Source organism: Arachis hypogaea, chromosome 6, assembly GCF_003086295.3.
Source record: "Arachis hypogaea cultivar Tifrunner chromosome 6, arahy.Tifrunner.gnm2.J5K5, whole genome shotgun sequence".
NCBI classification, from domain to species: domain Eukaryota; kingdom Viridiplantae; phylum Streptophyta; class Magnoliopsida; order Fabales; family Fabaceae; genus Arachis; species Arachis hypogaea.
This window is the reverse complement of record NC_092041.1, coordinates 117,723,315-117,743,753: the sequence shown is the minus strand read 5'-3', so window position 1 is coordinate 117,743,753 and position 20,439 is coordinate 117,723,315. Positions and strand designations below refer to the sequence as shown.

The window sequence follows — 20,439 nt, the reverse complement described above, 5'->3', positions numbered from 1 at the left end:
TTTAATGATTAAAACTCAAATACACATCAAGTTGATACTAAAAAGTACTAGATAAAAATTTATTTAAATTATCTAACCGCTTAGCTATTAATTTTACACAAAATTAATTACACCTGAGTTTCTAATTTTTTTTAATTGAGATTATTATAGATTCTTACCCAAAACATAATTAGTTAAAACCTCTAATTGACCAAAACAAATAAAAAAAAAGAGAAACTTCAATAAAACCTCTTTTGTTGTTTCTTTGTTCCTCCTTTCATAAAAGAAACTATCTGGGATTACCGCGTTTGGGTTTGTGATTTATTTTCTTCTCTTCTCAATCATCTCTTTCTCTTCAATCTCATTCCTTTGAAGAAAGAGAAAGAACAAAGAACCAAGAGGACCCCACACAACACAACACCCTTAAACAACACAAACCTTGTTTCTTGTTGAATTTCTTCGTAGTCTTTTGTCCCAAATAGTTGAATTTGTCACAACCACTGTTTCCCATACAACACAACACCATAAATTATTATTATTACTAATAAATAAATTAATTAATCAATTTCCAAAACCCTTTTTTTGTCAAACCTTCTTCCTTCCCCCCTTTGGTGTTATCATCAATCTCATCAATTTTTGACCTTTTCTGAAAAATCTCGTGCATTTATTATACTTTCCCCTGTTTCCAATTGTAAAAAGATTATTTTTTTTTAATTTAAAAATTTGATTTTTTTTCCTCTTTGTCAATGATATTGTGGAGTATACGTGTTCCTGTTTCTCGTTTCTGAAATTAAAGGAAAAAAATAAAACATATATTTTTTGCTTTGTTCCTTCTCTTTCCTTGTTCCTTCTATTTGCTTTCCCTTAACACATACAAACACTTGAGTTGAAGTTTCTTAGATCATCATCATCAAGTTTGCAGTTGCTGGAGAGAGAATATACTTTCTCGCATCCAGCGACAAACTGAGAAAACTATAGCAAATGCGTGGTGAGCTGCGGGCCTTTACTTAATTTCTTTTTTCTCCCTTCTAAGGGAAATACCGAAATAGACATATATACTCTCGGTTTTGTTTGGGCCGAGTCCAGGTACTGAGCCCAAGTTGAGCTGAGCCCGACAAAGGAAAAGGAAAAGCCATGACCGAAAAAAAGGAGGAAAGGAAAAGGAAAAGCAAGAGGAGGAGTTGGTGTTGGAGAAGAGGAAGAAGAAGACGCATAGGAAGAGAGAGAATGGGTTCGGCAGGGAAAAACACAGCAGAATTCTTCAGGAGGAGGGACGAGTGGAGGAAGCACCCAATGCTCACCAATCAGTTCCGCCACGCCCTCCCTGGCTTCGGTATCGCCGTTGTCGCCTTCGGCATCTACCTCGTCGGCGAGCAGATCTTCAGTCGCGCCGGCGCTCCTTCTTCCCACTCTCACTCTCACTCCCACTCCACCGCTTCTTCCTCTCACTGATATCTCTTCAGGTACCCTCCTTTCTCTCCACCATCCATTCCCATACATTTTTGAACTGTTTTTTTCTAGATGTACCTTTTTTCTCTTTAGCTGCAGCTTCACTTGTTAAAAGTGTGTTTGGTTTGTTTATAGTTTTGCAAACTATGATTTTGATCCATTGCAATTTCTGCCCAAGTCATTGTTTGAGGCTAAAAAGTCAACTTGTTTTTGCTGAAGATGTTGAAATGAATTGAAATCGAGTTTGTTAGTTTGTGCCCTTTAAATTATTGTTTGGAGTATGCAAATTGAAATGCATACATATTATGAAGATGGAAATAGTTTCTTTGAATTTCACTTAACCCATGTCTCCAATAGTAGTGGTGTTTCCAAATTCCAATAGTATTGGAGTTTTCGAGTTAATTGAACTATTGTTGGCTGTTTGATTTTCAGGAATGAATTTGTACCTATTATGAACATATAGCAACTTGAATTATGGGTTGGCTTAGCAAATTTTTTAAAGGCTCCGACCAAAAGATTTCGGAAGGGCATTACCATTCATATTATAACGGGGATGCGGATTCTTACTTGCCGTCGACGTCTGGTGTAACAAACGTGAGAACTCCTTAACAATTGCTTTTGAATGCATTGGAAAACTTTTGCAAAGTGTTGAAATATGCCATTGTTTTCTATTTCCTGTTTGTCCAACTTTTCAAACATATGTTGATGGGAATTTGGATGCAGGATGTTTGGCCTGAGAATGAGAACGAAGATATAGATCGTGCCATTGCATTATCTCTGGCAGAGCAAAATCATAGAGGAAACCATGTAAATGGTGAGTGATATAACTCCAAACTGTTATTGTATATTTTAAAAGAAAAATAATGCATTTACACAATTGCGTTCCTTTTAGTTGTTATGTTCAGAGACAGAATAATGCAAATTGGAATGCTCTAAATTTCCATAATGTCTATCGTTGTTCTTCTAGTTATTGTTCCTGTATTTCAATTGGCTATTTTTCATTTTGTAATTATGAGAAATTTGATATCAAATCTGTGATAGTCTATTGAATGTAGTCTTTGTCAATTACAATGGTAAATTCAGTTGCTATAGAATTGAATAGAACTTATTTAGTCGTAGCTATTTACTATTGTTTTGCTTTTGCAGTTTGTTTACATTGGAAGATTTCTGCTTGTGTTGAACATTAACTGTTACTTTTACATATTTTTGGATCCGGCGCTCTGTCCTTTATAGATGATATATGTTACCTTAACCTTGTCAATTGTGTTTTTTTCAAAAACCAACTACAATGGAATTTACGTCAATGAGTTTTTCTGTCTATTATGTAGACTAAAGATCTCAATTAGAAGAAGATGAACAACTTGCTAGAGCTATAGAAGAAAGCCTAAATCTAGAGTCTCCTCCCAAATATGGAAATGAAAACATGTATCAACCCCATCCGACGGTTCCAATTCCAGTACCAGTGTATTTCCCAATGGGATCAAGGTACGAGTTAGAGGACAGGTCACACAATATTGTACGAATTTGGTATCACCATTTCAACACTTTTTGTTTGGCTACTTAAATGTGCATGCTAAGATTATCAATTTATCATCTAAAATTATCTGTTCACCATTTACCATTTACCATTCTGTCATGCTTGATGATTTCGAATTTTCTATTTTGACGTATGTTTTACTCCTTTGTATTCATTAACATATTTTTCCCCATTTATTCTTGCTGGTCCTTATTAGACTACTTATTAACTGGCACTCGTATGCCTCTTTATGGATATTTTCGGGAGGAACAGGAGGATGTAACTGAACTAGGATGTAGCATAATACATTGATATTCTCATTTATCAAATAATCTATATACATATGCATAGTGATCTTCATCTTTAGTATCCTCTTCAAATATATTGTACCATATATACCATAAAGTTACCGTAATTGATTGATAACCGCACGTATAGTTCAATTAGCATACAAATAACACAGATCCCAATGACTTAAATTTTTCGCCTGCAAAATATATCATAATTTGTTGGTTTGAAAACTTCGCATCATGCATCTCATGAACAAAACTTGCGTGTTTGTTTTCAGTTGATGAAGAAATTATTCTCTTCTCTCTATTTGCTATTAAATCAAGATATCATATGTACATGTGATGCAGAAATATTTGAATGTTTTTTAGTTTTTTGCATAATAGGATTTGTGCTGGCTGCCATACTGAGATTGGTTATGGACGATACCTAAATTGTTTGAATGCTTTCTGGCATCCTGAATGCTTCCGCTGTCATGCTTGCAACCTACCGATCTCTGATTATGAGGTGCCTGAATTTCCATTTACCTGCCAAAATGCTACAAGCATCCCACGTTAATGCAGGGTCCGGGAAAGGGCTGCATCCAAAGGATGTAATGTACTCAGCTTAATCTGATATATTATATATATTTTGGTGAATGAACGGGGCTTTTGCCCAAAGACTACACTACAGAGATAAAGTGGGGTAACTGAACCCCTCTAACATCATCAGACAGAACATTCCTCAATTCAACACATGGTTCATCCAAAAAACGGAATCCTAACCTCAAGCTTAAGCTCTTTCTTGCTAGGACGTCTGCTCCTCTGTTTCCTTCCCTGAAGGAGAGTAAATCTCATTCTCCAATCCCTACTCCTCATCCAGTCTAATCTAATAATAGGATCAGGGTGTTGTGAGCATTTCTCTGGCTTCTGTAACACCGCTAGGCTGCTCTAAAATCTCTTTCTATAATTGCCTTTCTAAAGCCCAAGTCCCAAGTCAACTCAAGACCTTTCAAAATGCCCCATAATTCCGCTTGATAAGCGGTTGTGACTCCTACATTCATCACATACCCAGCAATCCATCTTCCATGCTCATCTCTAAGCATCCCTCCGCAACCCGCTGCACCCAAGATTGCCCGCCAAAGCTCCATCCGAGTCGTCTTTAACCCACCCCGGGGAAGGAGGCTTCCATTTTATGTGAGCCTCAATTCTATCTGGGGGGTGTCTAATGAGAGATTCCTTCTTGAAGGCCTCTTTGATATTTTGAACGTAGGGGATTATGAAATCCTTTGCATCTTATAAGGTGGGGAGAACAAGAAATCCAATCCTCTTTGTTTCTACCAATGTGTGATATGAGGTTCCGTCTTACCCAAAGATCAAAGGGAGCTCTAAAGAAATTGTTTAGATGTTGAGGGAGGATAAGGCTTGACCAAATCCTGGCTGCTACCTGGCAGTCTCTCATCACATGTAGCAGCGTTTCCTGCTGTCCAAGACAGCGGTGGCAGTCCGAGCTAGCTCCAAAAAATCTAGCTCTTCTACACGCAGTCATAAGCCATTTATTCACCATAATCCACATGAAGCACTTTGATTCCTTGAGGACTCTTCCATTTCCAAATGATGTTCCAAGTTTGGTCTTCATTTAAATTTTCATTAGATAAGAGCTTGTAGGTACTCGCTATGTCAAGATTTCCATCCTTCAAATGCTTCCACAAGATTCTGTCTTCACCCCACGGCTTGAACCGGTGACATTGAAGTCTCACGGAGACAACTTAACCATTGCTCCAAGGCTCCCCTTCATTGTAATTGATACCCAAAAGGCCAAAAAAGTTTCTTTTCCATTTACCATGTAATATGTAAAAATGGATGAGAAGAGTGGAAAGATGTTATGTTATCAAAGTTTGTGCATTGTGTTCTTGATGGTATAGATCTAAAGCCGATGTCGTTCGTGAAATCATGATGTTTTTATAGCTTCTCAAGTGTTGGCATTAATTAAGTATATGCTACTCAATTTTCACCAGAATTTAGTAATTTACACCTTATACCTCATTGCGGTAGCTGTTAATTCGGTAATATATATCTTTTGACAGATTCCAACAAACCCTGCTGGTCTTATTGAATATAGGGCACATCCATTCTGGGTCCAAAAATATTGCCCTTCTCATGAACATGATAACACTCCTAGATGTTGCAGCTGTGAGCGAATGGAGGTTAGTATGAATGAAAAATTTTATCATGAATGAACTTTTATTGTGAACAGTGTAATTAAAGTTTTCTACCTTTGTATGCAGCCACGAGAGACTGGATATATCGGTCTTAATGATGGCCAGAAGCTTTGCTTAGAGTGCCTCGACTCTGCTATCATGGATACAAGCGAATGCCAACCGCTTTATGTCGATATACAAAGATTTTATGAAAGCTAGACATGAAATTGGAGCATCAAATTCCACTGCTCTTGGTTGAAACACAAGCCCTGAATGAAGCAAGAGAGGGGGAGGAGCATGTAAGTGAAAATGCATTTTCACCTATTTATAGTAATTATATTATAATATCTGATAAATTTGATCTTCTAGTTTTCATCCTGCTTATTCATTATCTTGGCCAGGGCCACTATCACATGCCGGAAACCGAGGACTCTGCCTTTCGGAAGAGCAGACCATCAGCAGCGTAAGATTTCCTTTTATGTTTTCGGCTTTAGTGACGTTTCCTTCTCTCTCGCTCGCACTATTAAATGATACATTGCATTTGAACTTTAATCAGATCTCGAGACGACCGAGACTTGGAGCAGGAAATAGAGCGGTCGACATGAGAACACAACCATACAAATTGACCAGACGTTGTGATGTGACGGCAATTCTCATTTTATTCGGACTTCCAAGGTAATAATTCAATGCTTTTACAAATTCCAGAGTCACAAAGCTCAATGCTTATGAGTACATAAATCTTTCAAAGTTAACAAATCTAGCTCTGCAAGGGAAAAAATTCTTCAGTGTATTCTTCTTCTGCCTTTGTGTCTGCTAGTTTGCTCATGCTATTTTTCTTCATATTCTTGTTGATATTGAATTTATATGTTTGCATATTCCTGTTTCCTCATCTTGTGGTTGGATGAATCATGATTCTATTTATGAATACAATTCTTTTTTATCTTTTCAGATTGCTTACTGGATCGATCCTAGCTCACGAGATGATGCATGCTTGGCTGCGGCTTAAAGGTACTATTTCACCTAGAAATTCTTTGAATGTAGAGTATCATGTGAACTTTGTTATCCATTTTGGAGTTTAGGGTTTAAGATTTAAGGAATTTATTCATACATTTCAATATCTGTCATCAAATCGATGTACTTCGTTCTAAGCTATCTGCTCTATTTGTGAAGGCTACCGAACCCTAAGTCAAAACGTCGAAGAAGGTATATGTCAGGTTATGGCATACATGTGGTTGCATTCTGAGCTCACTTCAGCATCAGCCTCATCCTCATTTTCAACATCTAGAAAAGGGAAAAGACCCCCTTTTGAGACGAAGCTCGGCGAGTTCTTCAAGCACCAGATTGAGTCAGCCTCATCCTCATCTTCAACATCTAGAAAAGGGAAAAGACCCCCTTTTGAGATGAAGCTCGGCGAGTTCTTCAAGCACCAGATTGAATCCGATATCTCTCCAGTTTACGGAGACGGGTTTAGGGCAGGTCACCAAGCAGTACAGAAGTATGGTCTTCAGAAGACCCTAAACCATATATGGATGACTGGTACTTTTCCATTTTGAAAAGCATTGAGAAAAAACCCTCCCATTGGTGGTCGAACATCAGGGACGAACTTATACAAATATTCAAGCCAATTTTTGCAACATTGAAGAATATGTTTTTGGAGGACCAGTATCACGGTAAATTGAGTATACATAACATCAAAGTTGGATTTTCCGGGAGCGGGCAGTTGCGTGCTATTTTAACAGATATGGAATGCCGGAATGATGGGGCTAGTACTGAATACATTCAAGACAAACAACTACTTGATATCAAAGTGCTCAGATCAATCATTTACCAGATTATTAATCTTCCTTTTAAAGCCGGTAACGAACCTCACATTCCTGAAGTGGAAGAATTGTATCATCAACTTTATTTCCTCGAAAAAAAATATGAAGCCAGGTATAATTTTTTGTCTTTTCTAATTGTGTGTGCGCTTTTTTTGTTAAACTTACATTTTAATGCATATAAATCCAAATATTTACTTTTAAAAAAGAATATTTAAAATGCAAATTAACCTTGGACTATGAAAGCAAGCTAAGGGAGTATATTTAAAATGCAAATTAACTTTTTTTGACATCAAATGATTTTTTTTCTTTGTTAAACGGACATATTTTAATTTAGGAAAATTACCCCTTAACAATAAGGTGGGGGATGAACCCAGTGTTCTTTTGGAGCGTACCGAAGAAAATTCATTTTCTGAACACGGTCTATTGGCTGATGTTCAGAAATGGGATACTCCCAACTACAGCTTTTGGTTATGTTGGCAGTTCATTTCCCCGATGGCAGTTTAATGAGAACATACATCCAGAATTTTCCAAAATATACCACCACCGTGGAAATTCCGGCCAATATTCTTCAAATCGTGCCATAGTAAAGTTCTATAGGAACTGCATCCAACATTTTGTATTCAGGGAAACCCAAGATGGAGCGGTAATTAAAATTTAGTTTTGGTTGATTTTTTTTATTATATACTGATTAATTAATTAATTAATTAATTAATTAATTATATATATATATATATATATATTTTGCAGCCAAAGCCAAACTCACTTGTGGCTATTCACAAATTATTTGTTGATCATTTCGAAATTATGATGCCATCAATCATGCTGACAGAGAAGATTTGTGGGAGGATGAGAGAAAGCATCGCGGTCGCGTAATTAACTTATATTTTGTTAATTTGTAATTTTTTCTTTATTTTTTTAAACTTATTTTATTCTTTCTTTTTTCAGTGAACATGTTATGTAACTTATTTGTAGAAGCATTAGAAATTTAAGGTTAGTTTATCCTTTTCTTTCCTGGTAAATACTTTGTTATCTTGTTTCCTTAAAGTTGAAGCTTCTCTTTTGTTTCTGTTTGTTGTTTTTTTAATATCTGGAGCTACTATGTTATACAATATGTACATAAGGTAACTTAGTAGTAGTAGGAGTAGTAGTGATTACTATTAAGATTAGATTAAATTAGATTGGGTGTGGTTTCTCTTCCTTAATCTTTTTAGTTTTATTTTTGAAAAAGCATATATTTTGTGTTGAGAAATTGGCTGACGATTTTGAATATGCTTTTTTAAAAATAAAACTAAAAGACCAAAGAAGAGAAATCACACACCCAATCTAATTTAATCTAATCTTAACAGTAATCACTGCTACTCCTACTACTACTAAGTTACCTTATGTACATATTGTATCACACAGTAGCTGCAGATATTAAAAAAACAACAAACAGAAACAAAAGAGAAGCTTCAACTTTAAGGAAACAAGATAACAAATTATTTACAAGGAAAGAAAAGGATAAACTAACCTTAAATTTCTAATGCTTCTACAAATAAGTCACATAACCTGTTGTCACGGAAAAAAGAAAGAATAAAATAAGTTTAAAAAAATAAAGAAAAAATTACAAATTAACAAAATATAAGTTAATTACGCGACCGCGATGCTTTCTCTCATCCTCCCACAAATCTTCTCTGTCAGCATGATTGATGGCATCATAATTTCGAAATGATCAACAAATAATTTGTTTTTTAACCACAAGTGAGTTTGGCTTTGACTGCAAATAAAATATATATATATATATAATTAATCAGTATATAATAAAAAAAATCAACCAAAACTAAATTTTAATTACCGCTCCATCTTGGGTTTCCTGAATACAAAATGTTGGATGCAGTTCCTATAGAACTTTACTATGGCACGATTTGAAGAATATTGATCGGAATTTCCACGGTAGTGGTATATTCTGGAGAATTCTGGATGTATGTTTTCATTAAACTGCCATCGGAAAAACGAACTGCTAACATAACCAAAAGCTGTAGCTGGGAGTATCCCATTTCTGAACATCAGCCAATAGACTGTGTTCAGAAAATGGATTTTCTTCGGTACGCTCCAAAAGAACACTTGGGTCATCCCCCACCTTATTGTTAAGGGGGTAATTTTCCTAAATTAAAATATGTCAGTTTAACAAAGAAAAAAAATCATTTGATGTCAAAAAAAGTTAATTTGCATTTTAAATATACTCTCTTAGCTTGCTTTCATAGCCCAAGGTTAATTTGCATTTTAAATATTCTTTTTTAAAAGTAAATATTTGGATTTATATGCATTAAAATGTAAGTTTAACAAAAAAAGCACACACACAATTAGAAAAGACAAAAAATTATACCTGGCTTCATATTTTTTTCGAGAAAATCAAGTTGATGATACGATTCTTCCACTTCAGCAATGTGAGGCTCGTTACCGGCTTCAAAAGGAAGATTAATAATCTGGTAAATGATTGATCTGAGCACCTTAACATCAAGCAGTTGTTTGTCTTGAATGTATTCAGTACTAGTCCCATCATTCCGGCATTCTATATCTGTTAAAATAGCATGCAACTGCCCGCTCCCGGAAAATCCAACTTTGATGTTGTGTATACTCAATTTACCATGATACTTCCAAAAACATATTCTTCAATGTTGCAAAAATTGGCTGGAATATTTGTATAAGTTCGTCCCTGATATTCGACCACCAAGTGCTTAAGCTGCCTTTATAACCGTCCGTTATTGCCCTTCTTTCCGAGACATCGAGATGGTGCATTTGTAGACAATTGCCATGGTCTGAATGACAGATAACCTGTGTTTGGTACCATCCTTTTATAAAAGCAATGTCGGCAGATTCTTCAAACTCATGAATCACTGCCTTATATTCCTGACCACCAAATCCAATGTCTACTAGTTGACCTCCGTTGTCTGTCTCTTCGTCTAGAAACTCACAATAAAACTGCCCAGCACAAGCCATTGATATGGCTAAACCTAAAAAAAAATTTCAACAAAAATTTCAAGAAAATTTTCATTTTCACTAATGATAGCTGAACTCATCCTTTTTATTGACAATTCTGAATTCTGATTAAGGTCCAAAGTTAGTAACATTCAAATGCACTCTGTTTAAATATCAAGGAAGCAATGCTATTAAAAAATCAACAACTAAGTTTAGGCATAGCAATTCAACAAACATGTAATGTACAAGAGAAAGGAAGTGATGCAATTCACTGATTATTAGGTTCCGCTACTAATATTTATAATACAAAGCAATTCATCAAACATGTAATGTGCAAGGAAGCAATGCTTCTTAAAAATCAGCAACTAAGTTTAGGCCTAGCAATTCAACAAACATGTAATATACAAGAAAAAGGAAGTAAAGTAATTCATCGATTATTAAGTTCAAATTCATCAAAATGTACTATGCAGTCAAAGAAAGTAAAGCAATTGACCAATCTCTTGCTTGAATATAAGCATAGAGTTCTGAACAAATTCACTCTCCAATCATATTAGGATCAAGGTAAGAGTAAAAATATCGTGAACAATGTTTAAAAATTAATGATGATTAGAAAAGACAAAACAAAAGCACATCCGTGACACGTACCGCAAAGAAGACGAGATGCGATCGCCGGAGACGAAGAGCGGAAGAAGAAGCAGGTTGCCGCCGGGAGAGAGAGTAACCTCCGCCAGAGATTGGAAGAAAAAGAAGCAGAAGAGTGATCGAGTAAGAAATCGGAAGTTTCGAGAAACCTAAGTCATGATTCAGTGACTGAGTGAGTGAGAGGTGAGAGTGTATAGCTTAACTTCTGTATTCGCGCGCCAAATGAGAGAGAGGGAGAGAGAGAGCCCGCGCGGAGCGCTGTGCCTATTGGGCTAACTTAGCCTAAAAAAAATATATACAAAAGAGTTTAATATTCTGGCAAAAAAAAACGATTTAACATAAACCAAAAAATAACCAAGACCAAAGAAAAAAAAAAGTTTATAAATTTGTGATTTGGTAGATAATCATTAGTCTACTTAAATAAGTATGGGGTTGATTTAGTAGTTAATTTACTAAAATTTGAATTTCGACTTATATATGTAACAATTCTTTGATCAATAACAAACCTTTAAATAAAGAACTGATCTGCCAACGAATTAGTCTTTTAAAAAATATTGTGAACAAAAACAAATTAAAGAGTTTGATATATACATTACATTAAGGATGATTACTTTATCAAAATTAATTAATTTTTAAATATATCACTTAAAATTAATCTAAATATATGAATTTAATTAGATATTATATAAAAAATTATTGTCAGTATATTAAAATTAAATTTTTTATTTATAATATTTTTTAAAAAATTTATTAAAATACTTGTTTGTCAAATTTTAAAAATTATTTTTAATAAATTATTATATACACAAAATAATATTTAAATTCTAATACTTATTTAAACAAATTAATGAATTAATTATTAAATTATTTTTTTTAAGGTACATTACACTTCCAACAATAAATTACACTAATTCAAGATAACATGAAATATCCACAAAGATGGGATAACAAGAGAGGTTCTATTATATTTGGATGGCCTTTAAGGCCTTTTTCTTACCACTCTTTTTGGCTGATCCTGCAGCTCTCACTTGTGTCAAAGGCTTAATCTCCTCAACAACTCTGAAAATGTTGACATCCAAGATCAATGTGTTGTTCATCAGGCCTCCGGTTTGAAAACACACACGTTGTACTCTTCCAGGGTAAAGCGTTTCCACCCTCCGCTCAGTCCTCCGGTGTTTCTAGGGTCCACTTATTCGGGAGCTACTGGTAACAACAAAAGATAAAACAATTAGTTTAATAGCAATAGATAGAGTAAAAACCAATCGCACCCAGGTCTGATTGGAATCTGTTTTCATTTCATTTTTTCCCCTTTGTTTTTCAGAAATTGTTGGAGAGAAAAAAGCTGAATTCAATGAAAATGATAAATCATATCTTTTATTTCATATTTCCCTTCACAAAACCTTGAAAACCAAAAACATTAAAAAAAAAGTATCCATGAAATATATAATTATTTCATGTGATGATTTTTTTTGACCTTAATGATGAGTTAGGTTAGATTTTGATATTTATAAAGTGTTGTTTTATTTAAAGTTGGCAAATCAATAAACACATTATAAAAGCATCTTCAAAAAAGATGTTTTTGCATTTCATTGATAGCTCCAAATAAAAAGTGAAAACAGAAAAAAAGAGGCCCAAGTTTCACAAGAAAAGAAGGCTACTCAGGATAGTATATATTAAGACCAAAGTTTAAATAACCGGTTTAGTATTGGGATAAAACTGAAAGCAAAAACTCATGGCACATTAGAACCTAAACCAAAAACAAATCCTAACAAGGAAAGCTGAGGAGGCAAATTATTACCACGAAGAATCTCTTATAAACATGCGTTGGTCGCATGACAACACCAGAGGCTGTCATCGGTACATGTTGCCTTAGCCATCTGAAGGGTACTATTCATCTCTTCTTCAGTGACAGGCCTCCTCTGTGAGACATAATTCATAATTCCCACCCTCACTTTTACCCGCGGAAGCAGGTTCAGGATGTGCATCTGCATCTGTTAATATGAGCAACAGTAAGGTATCATATCATTAGACAGCTAAAATACTAATTCAAATTGAAATAAACATTTGCAAAGAACCTAATTCTCAAGAAAGAGCAGCTGTTACTATTCGGATGGTTTAAGTTGCACCAACGCCACTTAATAGGTAATGCTTAGACTGATGTATAGTTTTGATATAAAACTCTAGTTAAGTTTCAGACTACAAGTCTACAAAATACATTTGAAGCTACTTAACCAGTACTAGGTATGGATATGGGAAAAGGATATGAAAATTTTGCAAAAATTAGGATATAGGTATACGTACAGAGAGATATAACATAAATAAAAATATGAAATCACAATCCATAATGTAACTACATCATATAATATACATCATTTTTCTAAGATTCTAGCAAATTATCTAATATACATCATATAATATACCATATTTGAAGGGAGATTTGCTTCATTTAGAAGTCAACCAAAGTCCAATATTTTAGAAAAACTAGTTTGTGTTTCAAACAAATGCTTAAGTCAAAAGTGCAGTGCTCAACTACTTGAAGTTGGAATTGCTAACCATTTGAAACTTTGTGACATTTTGCTTTCTGAAGATATAATGTCCATAAAATGAAACACAAGGTATTCTATTCTTATTTGAAGAGTAGAACTTTACCGATTACCACGTTTCCTACTTCCTTATGTGCATTAGATGTTTTTGTCACCCTTACTGGTCTCCTCTTAGTTTGGAAATGGTTAAAAGCTCGAGTCGGCTTCCTAATTCTTTTACCAGTAGTGTGGGTGCGACCTTCTGACATCATCACTCCATTAGCATCAACTTCAACACCGGCATCACCATCTACATCAACAACTTGTTTAGGGGTGGAGAATTCAACATCGCCATTAAAATCTCTTTCACTAGGAGGTTCGGTGCGTACAGGCAGTGTCTGGCACTGGGAAACTGTTAACATGCACAGATTTCTGAGGTGATGCACATTCTACACCAGCATTAGAGTTCTCAGTGTCTTTTCTCATTGTCAAGCGTCCAACCCCATTTTCCGGATTCCCGTTTCTGACATTTCGAACGAAATAAGCAGCAGCCTTCTCGCAGAAGTTCTTCCCATCGAATATTAGAACATCGAATGTTGATTCACCATTGGACTTAAAGACCAGGAAATCATTCTCTATCAAGGAGTGATCTTTCACAAACTGTTTCCAACCGTGTGTGAAGTACAAGGTATCATCTCTTGTTGTCAACCCTATATTCCACAGGGCACCACCTGTAATTCATATAAACATACTCCAAAAAAATCAAAAGCTCATACTGCATAAAAAACATCATTAGCCTTTTCTTCTCTTTCTTTTTGATAATTTATATTTTATAACAATAGCGGGTGACGAGAATATTTAATAAAACAAAATATCTATAATAATAAAAAAAAAAAACTTGATTACAATTATCATAGGACATGAAACACAGAATATGATTATAAACTTCCACTTTAACCAATTTCCTTTCATTCAACTTTGTTGCATCACCAACTGTCGTGCCCTCAAGCTCAAATACAAGTTGCTGCAAGGTATACATGAAAATTAAGCTTAAACCATGTAAATTGTGGCAGTTAAAACAAATTTAACTAAGGAAACCTGTTAAAGGGGTAATCAATAACTAAGTTCTGCAAATGAAGAAAATAGAATGTTAAGTTCTCAATTGCTCAATATCATAGAAAGAGAATGAATTTACTATAATATAACATAAATATAATAATAAAATTAACTATAACAAAATAAAATATTTCATTAAATTCACAATTTCAATAATAAGTCCACAATATTTACTAAACACAAAAAGTACTAAACTATGTCACAATTTTTTTTTGTTATAATATTATTATCATTTAATATGTTAATCTGTAATATGTGAAAGTAATAGAACTATTGATAAAATATTTTTTTTAGAATTTCATTATTATATATTTATTTTTTTCTTATGTTAAAAATTCTTTTTATTGAAATTATTAAATAAGATAACTTTTTCATTTTTTTACCAGATATTCTATAATGATGTTATTATTAATCGGAAATAATATCATTTTAATTTATTAAGTAATGTGTAAAATTAATAAATAATATAAGTATTTCAGCTTTTTTGTAATTATGTTTTTATTTTCTGTTATAAAATTATTATATTCTAATTTGAATAAGTATTTTTTATTTTCTGTTATGATATTATTATTTTTTAGTCTATGATTAATAGATTTATTGGAATAATATAAATGGATATAAAAAATATCAAATTTTCTATAATTACTTTTTATTTTCTTTTATTTTATGATATTTGTATTTTGTACTAGTTCGTAATTATTAATTTTAATAATTAATATAAATATAATAAATATAATTTTTCGAATTTTATATAATTATTTTGTAATTTATGTTTTAATGTTTTTTTAATTTTATTGTAATTTATATTTTTTAATTTTCATAATTTGTAATTTATATTTCGGTTGAATTGTACTAGGCTAATAGGAATTTTCTGTCCCGTAAGTTTGACCAGCTGGAGACGTGTCATCCGGAGGTTAAACTGGCCTTACGAACCACTGGATTCTACCAGCTCTCGAGAGTTGGAGTGATAAGAGAGCATTCCGCGATGCTATCTACTCTTGTGGAAAAGTGGCGGCCGGAGACCCATATGCTTGTAATACCAGTCGGTGAGGTTACAGTGACACTCGATAACGTGTTACACATATTCAGCCTACCGATTGATGGAGAGGTTGTGACCGGTTGTATCGATAGTAGTCATGACTTCTTAGTCACCCAGAGCCTGTCGAGGACATCTACTACGACAATGACCTTGTCTCCCACAAAGACGGCACACTCGGAGACCACGCATTTCACGTGAATCCATTTCATTCAGATAGCGAGTCGATTTGGGACAACCTTTTTGACGTTCGTCTCAAAGCAAGATTTGCGACCATCGTTGGTCCCGGGTAGTCAGGCTATGTCTCCATGAGTCCATGTCGCCTAACGGGACAAACTCAATTCTATAGACCTTGCGAATCTCTGACATCTTGTATACATCGCTAACATACACCTACCAATACAGTTGTTGATTGGCACAGCAAGTAATAACTTGGCGACTTGGAAGTCGCTCCAACTGAAAATGCCCACAGTCGCACCTCCGTCGCGCAAGATCAACAACTAACACTCTTTCACTAGGCATTTCGCGCACCCCAAACACCTCGTTTCTTCTATCGAACTGGTTCACAACGATGTTTCCTGCATGTTGCATATTTGCCTCTATGCGCTGCGTGGCAAACTCAGAGTAAGTAAATCCAGCGCGCTTATGCTGGTGAGCCTCAATACTCTTTCACGTAAATAACTCGTTCAACCAATAATATGTTGCTCGGACGAGCGCCTCGATCGGAATATTTCGGACACCCTTCAATACTGAATTAATGCACTCGACAGGGTTTGTCGTCATGTGACCCTATCAATGCCACTCGTCAAATGCCAATAACTATGAGGACGTTCAATGTTGTCGAATCAACGAACATATGCCTCACCTCGTTTTTGCAACCTCTTGTAGTTGACGTTATATTCCTCCACTGTCCTTGAATACCCAATGTTGATCACAAGCATTTGCAAGTACGGGACCTTGAATTCCCTTAAAAAGTTGCTGCCAATGTGCCGAATACAAAACATCCACCATGCTCTTGGAGATTTTCAATCATCTCCGCTGCGATTTACTGCAGCTCGAATTAACTCATGACGATCCGAGATTATATCCTCGCCATCTCTTCTTACCACATGCGTTCGTAAATTACTGAGATAAAAGTTTCACGTATCAACAGTCTCACCCTCCACAATGGCAAAAGCAATCGGCACAATGTTTTGATTCCCATCTTGCGCAACTGCAACCAAAAGGAAACCTTTTATATTTTCTGTATAGGTGGGTGCCGTCAACCTGAACCAGCGGCTTGCAATATTTGAAAGCTTTTATGCAAGGATTAAAATTCCAGAATACCCGATGAAGTATCCTAATACCGTCTACCTCCTGACTCCCATTATACAGGAGTCGTGTTTCCATTTGGACTTGTGAAGCAAGCATCTTTTGAACCATTGCCGAGAACCACAACGGCAAAGCTTGGTAAGATTCTTTCCATCCACCGAAAACTTTTGCTATCAAATTTTGCTTTGCCAACCAAGCCTTTCAGTAACTAATAGTGTAGTCGAATCTTGCTTGGACTTTCGCAATCATAGATTTCACCTTTATGGATGGGTCGGACTCAACCAACAGCTTCATAGCCTCGGCAATCGTATCCGAGTCTAACTTGGAGTGATCCTGAAAGATCGTTCCCATAGAACACGTATGTCTCTCGTTATATCTTTGAATCTCCCAACAAGCTTTCTTCTGTATCAAGCTGGCTCAAATAAGCCAGTCACACCCATGTACATAACTCTTGCACTTTGCATAGAATGTCTGTAACTCGGATTCATAAACATAATTGACTCCTCTGAAGATAGTGTAACTCAGAATTGCCGCAATGACTGATTTCTAGAACCGTATTCCATTCTGATTCTGAACTCTCCGTCCTCAGAATCAATCCGTGAAACGAAAAACAAGGAAACATACTGGCCACTACTCACGTACTGATGTTCGCATATTCCAGGAACTCCGGTGCATGCATGGCGTCAATATCCAAGCTACGTATAAAAGGTGGAACGCCCATCGGTTGACTAACTGCAGGTGGAACCACTTAAGTTTCCGCGACTACATCCACCCCCCAACAAAAAAAAAGCCATCCTCGTCCTCGTCACCGGCTTCGTATGTAGCTTTTAACTCCTCGTCGCTATCATTGTTCATTCCTTCATACGCTTCAGCTCTATCATCTTGCACATCTAGGTCATGTTGAACCTCATCCGCAACTATATATCTAAACTCGACATACAACTCAATACTTGGGTGTTGCACCTAAGTTTGCTGGTGAATATGAAACATCCGCTGAATACTTGTTTCGTCAACGATCAACATAACCTCAAACTGTATCAGACTGCCAAATACGACAACCGACTCCTGTACAGAATGTTGATCACCCTCTTTAAACCATCAGTCTCTATGCTCTGACAGAACCCATACTGTAGTTTCGCGAACGTTATAGTGCACGGAACCACAAACAAAAATGTATTCTCAAACGCAAAACTCACCATCTCATATGTATTTCGTATAACCTCACCGTTGTGGTAAACCACTATATTTGCAGTGCCCTCCATCACGCCAACTGTGCAGGAGAACACCTCTCTCACAATGAAGTAAAATGGTAACAAGATTCAGTTTTTACAGGCGAAGAACTCACCTCGCAGATTATGTGTTGCAATGCCATCCAACCAATATCTGACACATGTACAACATGCAAGGTGCGTATCGCTTGCATGCCTGACACGTGGCAAACACGCAAGGTGCGTGTTGCCTGGATGTATGCCACGTGTCCATCACGGATGGTGCGTGTTGCATGGGATTTGGACAAGTGTCCAAACGTTACATGCGTGCTGGGTCAGCACGTTGCATACGTGTTGTACTTGTACATGCAATTCTGCATCGTCGACCCACCTGTATATACACCAAAAACGCTAATTTCCAGCAAAAACTCACCTCCTTTTCCCGTATTAAAATTTTTTAGCCTCATAATAGCACCAGAGAATTCTTAGTTCTAGTTCTAGCTAGGGTGGAGTAATAAATACACAACTAGCACTAGCATAACGAAGCTGGCTTTTGTAGGCTGTAGCACAGGAGGCAGAATTCATAACCAATTTACCATTTTAAATGCTGACAAGATGATTAGATAAAGGTTCTACGCAAAGATCTAAACTAACATTGGTGCAGCAAAACCTCTTCAGGTGGCTAAGTATCATAAAATAATATTTATAATTTATAAGAGTAATATAGTAGAATAAATTGCTACATATAGTTTTAAAACACGGTTGGAAAAGGCTGCCTTTGTTAAAATAAGATAGCTTCACATACCTGTAACCTGAACACAAATAATAGATCCCTTTGTTTGATGCATTCCTGCAATATACAGCAGAGCACTTGTTATCAATGTTTAACCACTTAGATAAACATCCAACTAAAAGCTAAAAGTTGTGCTAAAACTAAAACTAATGTAAGTATTGCATAGCACAAATACCTGCCCAAAAAGAATTTCATTCAACTCACTCATGGAAGGGGTTCACTCAATGGACCATAATTGAAACCAAAAACACTGAAACTTAACTAAATGATCGTATGAACATTAAGAAAATTGTAAGAGAAACAAGTAGAAGACTTTATTACTGCTCACTGTACAAATACATATATAAACTACTGTTGACAAGAGTTTAAATACAAGTAAGAATATCATTAGCTGTTGATTTGAATATGGGGAAAGATAAAAGTTCATTAACCATACACCTAACCTCCAGTATTCCAGGGAAGCAAAAAGAGAGAAGATCCTTGCATTTAAGAGGCCACTTTTTTATGGAGGATAGAAAAATAAGACCTGGAAAAATTTGAATGTGAGTGTTAAAAGGTACTCAGAATCTTAGATAGTTGAAGAAAAAAATTGGAGTTCAAAGACAGCAAACAAACTAAAGTGTTGAAAACATTTCAACATTGAGGTGCAAATTAGTGAGAAATTGAGAGCACCTGCATGAAACAACCATGATATCTAGCACTACCCATTAAATGCATCTATATGTATATAAGTTTCAAAATCTCGAAGAAAAATATAAAAAATAAAATAAAATAGCCAGTGACCTGATTGTGGAAAGAGCACTCTGTAGCCAGTGACTTGGAGTCCAAGAGTGAATCATACATGACAGTGAATTGAACTGGCTCGAGGGAAAAATACTCTCTAGTTGGAAGGAGGGAGAGAAAATGGGGAAGATCCTCAAATTGATGGTGATGATGATGATGAGCTGTCGTGGGTTGGAAGTGTTTGAGAGTGAAGAGAAGGGAAGAAGAGTGGAAATGGAAGGTTCTGTGGATAATTCTTGTAAGAGAAGAAGGAGGAGAGGAAGAAGAGAAAGTGGTGAAGGTTGAAGGAGAATCAGCTTTTAAAAACTTGATAAACAAACTAAGCTAATCTCATCTCACTTTTAATCAAAATCAATTTTATGCAACCTAGTATCTATAAACTTCAATTTAAACACACATTTAGTAATAATAAATTATTTTTTATAATTTTAGTTACCAAAAAAAAACAAAAAAAAAGAACAAAAAACCTTTATAACTCTATTGTCAATACAACCTCACATACATTTTAATCACTTCATCTTTGTTTAATAATGCAACCAAAAAAAAAAAAAAAAAAACCTTAGTGTAAGTCCAATTATTTTACCAAATTGTTGCTGGACCATAAAAAAAAATCCAAGATCATAATCATCTTCATTAATGCATGAGTTGAGATCATCTAATTAATTATCTCATGTACCACTCTCTATAGTTGCAGAATTGTCAAGAACTAGCTAACATGTGTCGTTTATTTTTTTAGTTATTAGTAAAGTTTTGGTATAATATTTAGTTATTATATTTTATAATAATTTTTAAAATTATAGGAACGAGATAATGTGTCAATACATCTCTTTATTAAAATA

General features: G+C 35.2%; 1 protein-coding gene and 1 pseudogene across 9 annotated transcripts; one reads left to right on the top strand and one right to left on the bottom strand.

Moving 5' to 3' along the window:
* Nucleotides 1-330: 330 nt before the first annotated feature.
* LOC112756205 (protein DA1-like) lies at nt 331-7,366 on the top strand (annotated as a pseudogene).
* Nucleotides 7,367-9,607: 2,241 nt separating this feature from the next.
* On the bottom strand, nt 9,608-19,932 carry LOC112756202 (uncharacterized). 9 transcript variants are annotated; one of them, XM_072198450.1, is made up of 8 exons: nt 19,601-19,932; nt 19,261-19,343; nt 18,830-18,874; nt 13,481-18,415; nt 12,630-12,822; nt 11,829-12,034; nt 10,835-11,113; nt 9,608-10,224 (listed from the first exon to the last, which is right to left on the bottom strand). In XM_072198450.1, the coding sequence occupies exons 4-5, from the start codon at nt 13,773-13,775 to the stop codon at nt 12,734-12,736; spliced, it is 384 nt and encodes a 127-aa protein (XP_072054551.1). In that variant the 5' UTR covers nt 13,776-18,415; nt 18,830-18,874; nt 19,261-19,343; nt 19,601-19,932; the 3' UTR covers nt 9,608-10,224; nt 10,835-11,113; nt 11,829-12,034; nt 12,630-12,733. The 9 variants fall into 9 exon arrangements, with proteins under 9 accessions (XP_072054551.1, XP_072054554.1, XP_072054550.1 ...); XM_072198449.1 differs by having other exon boundaries at nt 9,723-10,224; nt 13,481-14,377; XM_072198453.1 differs by having other exon boundaries at nt 11,829-12,031; nt 13,481-18,874.
* Between the last annotated feature and the right edge of the window lie 507 nt (nt 19,933-20,439).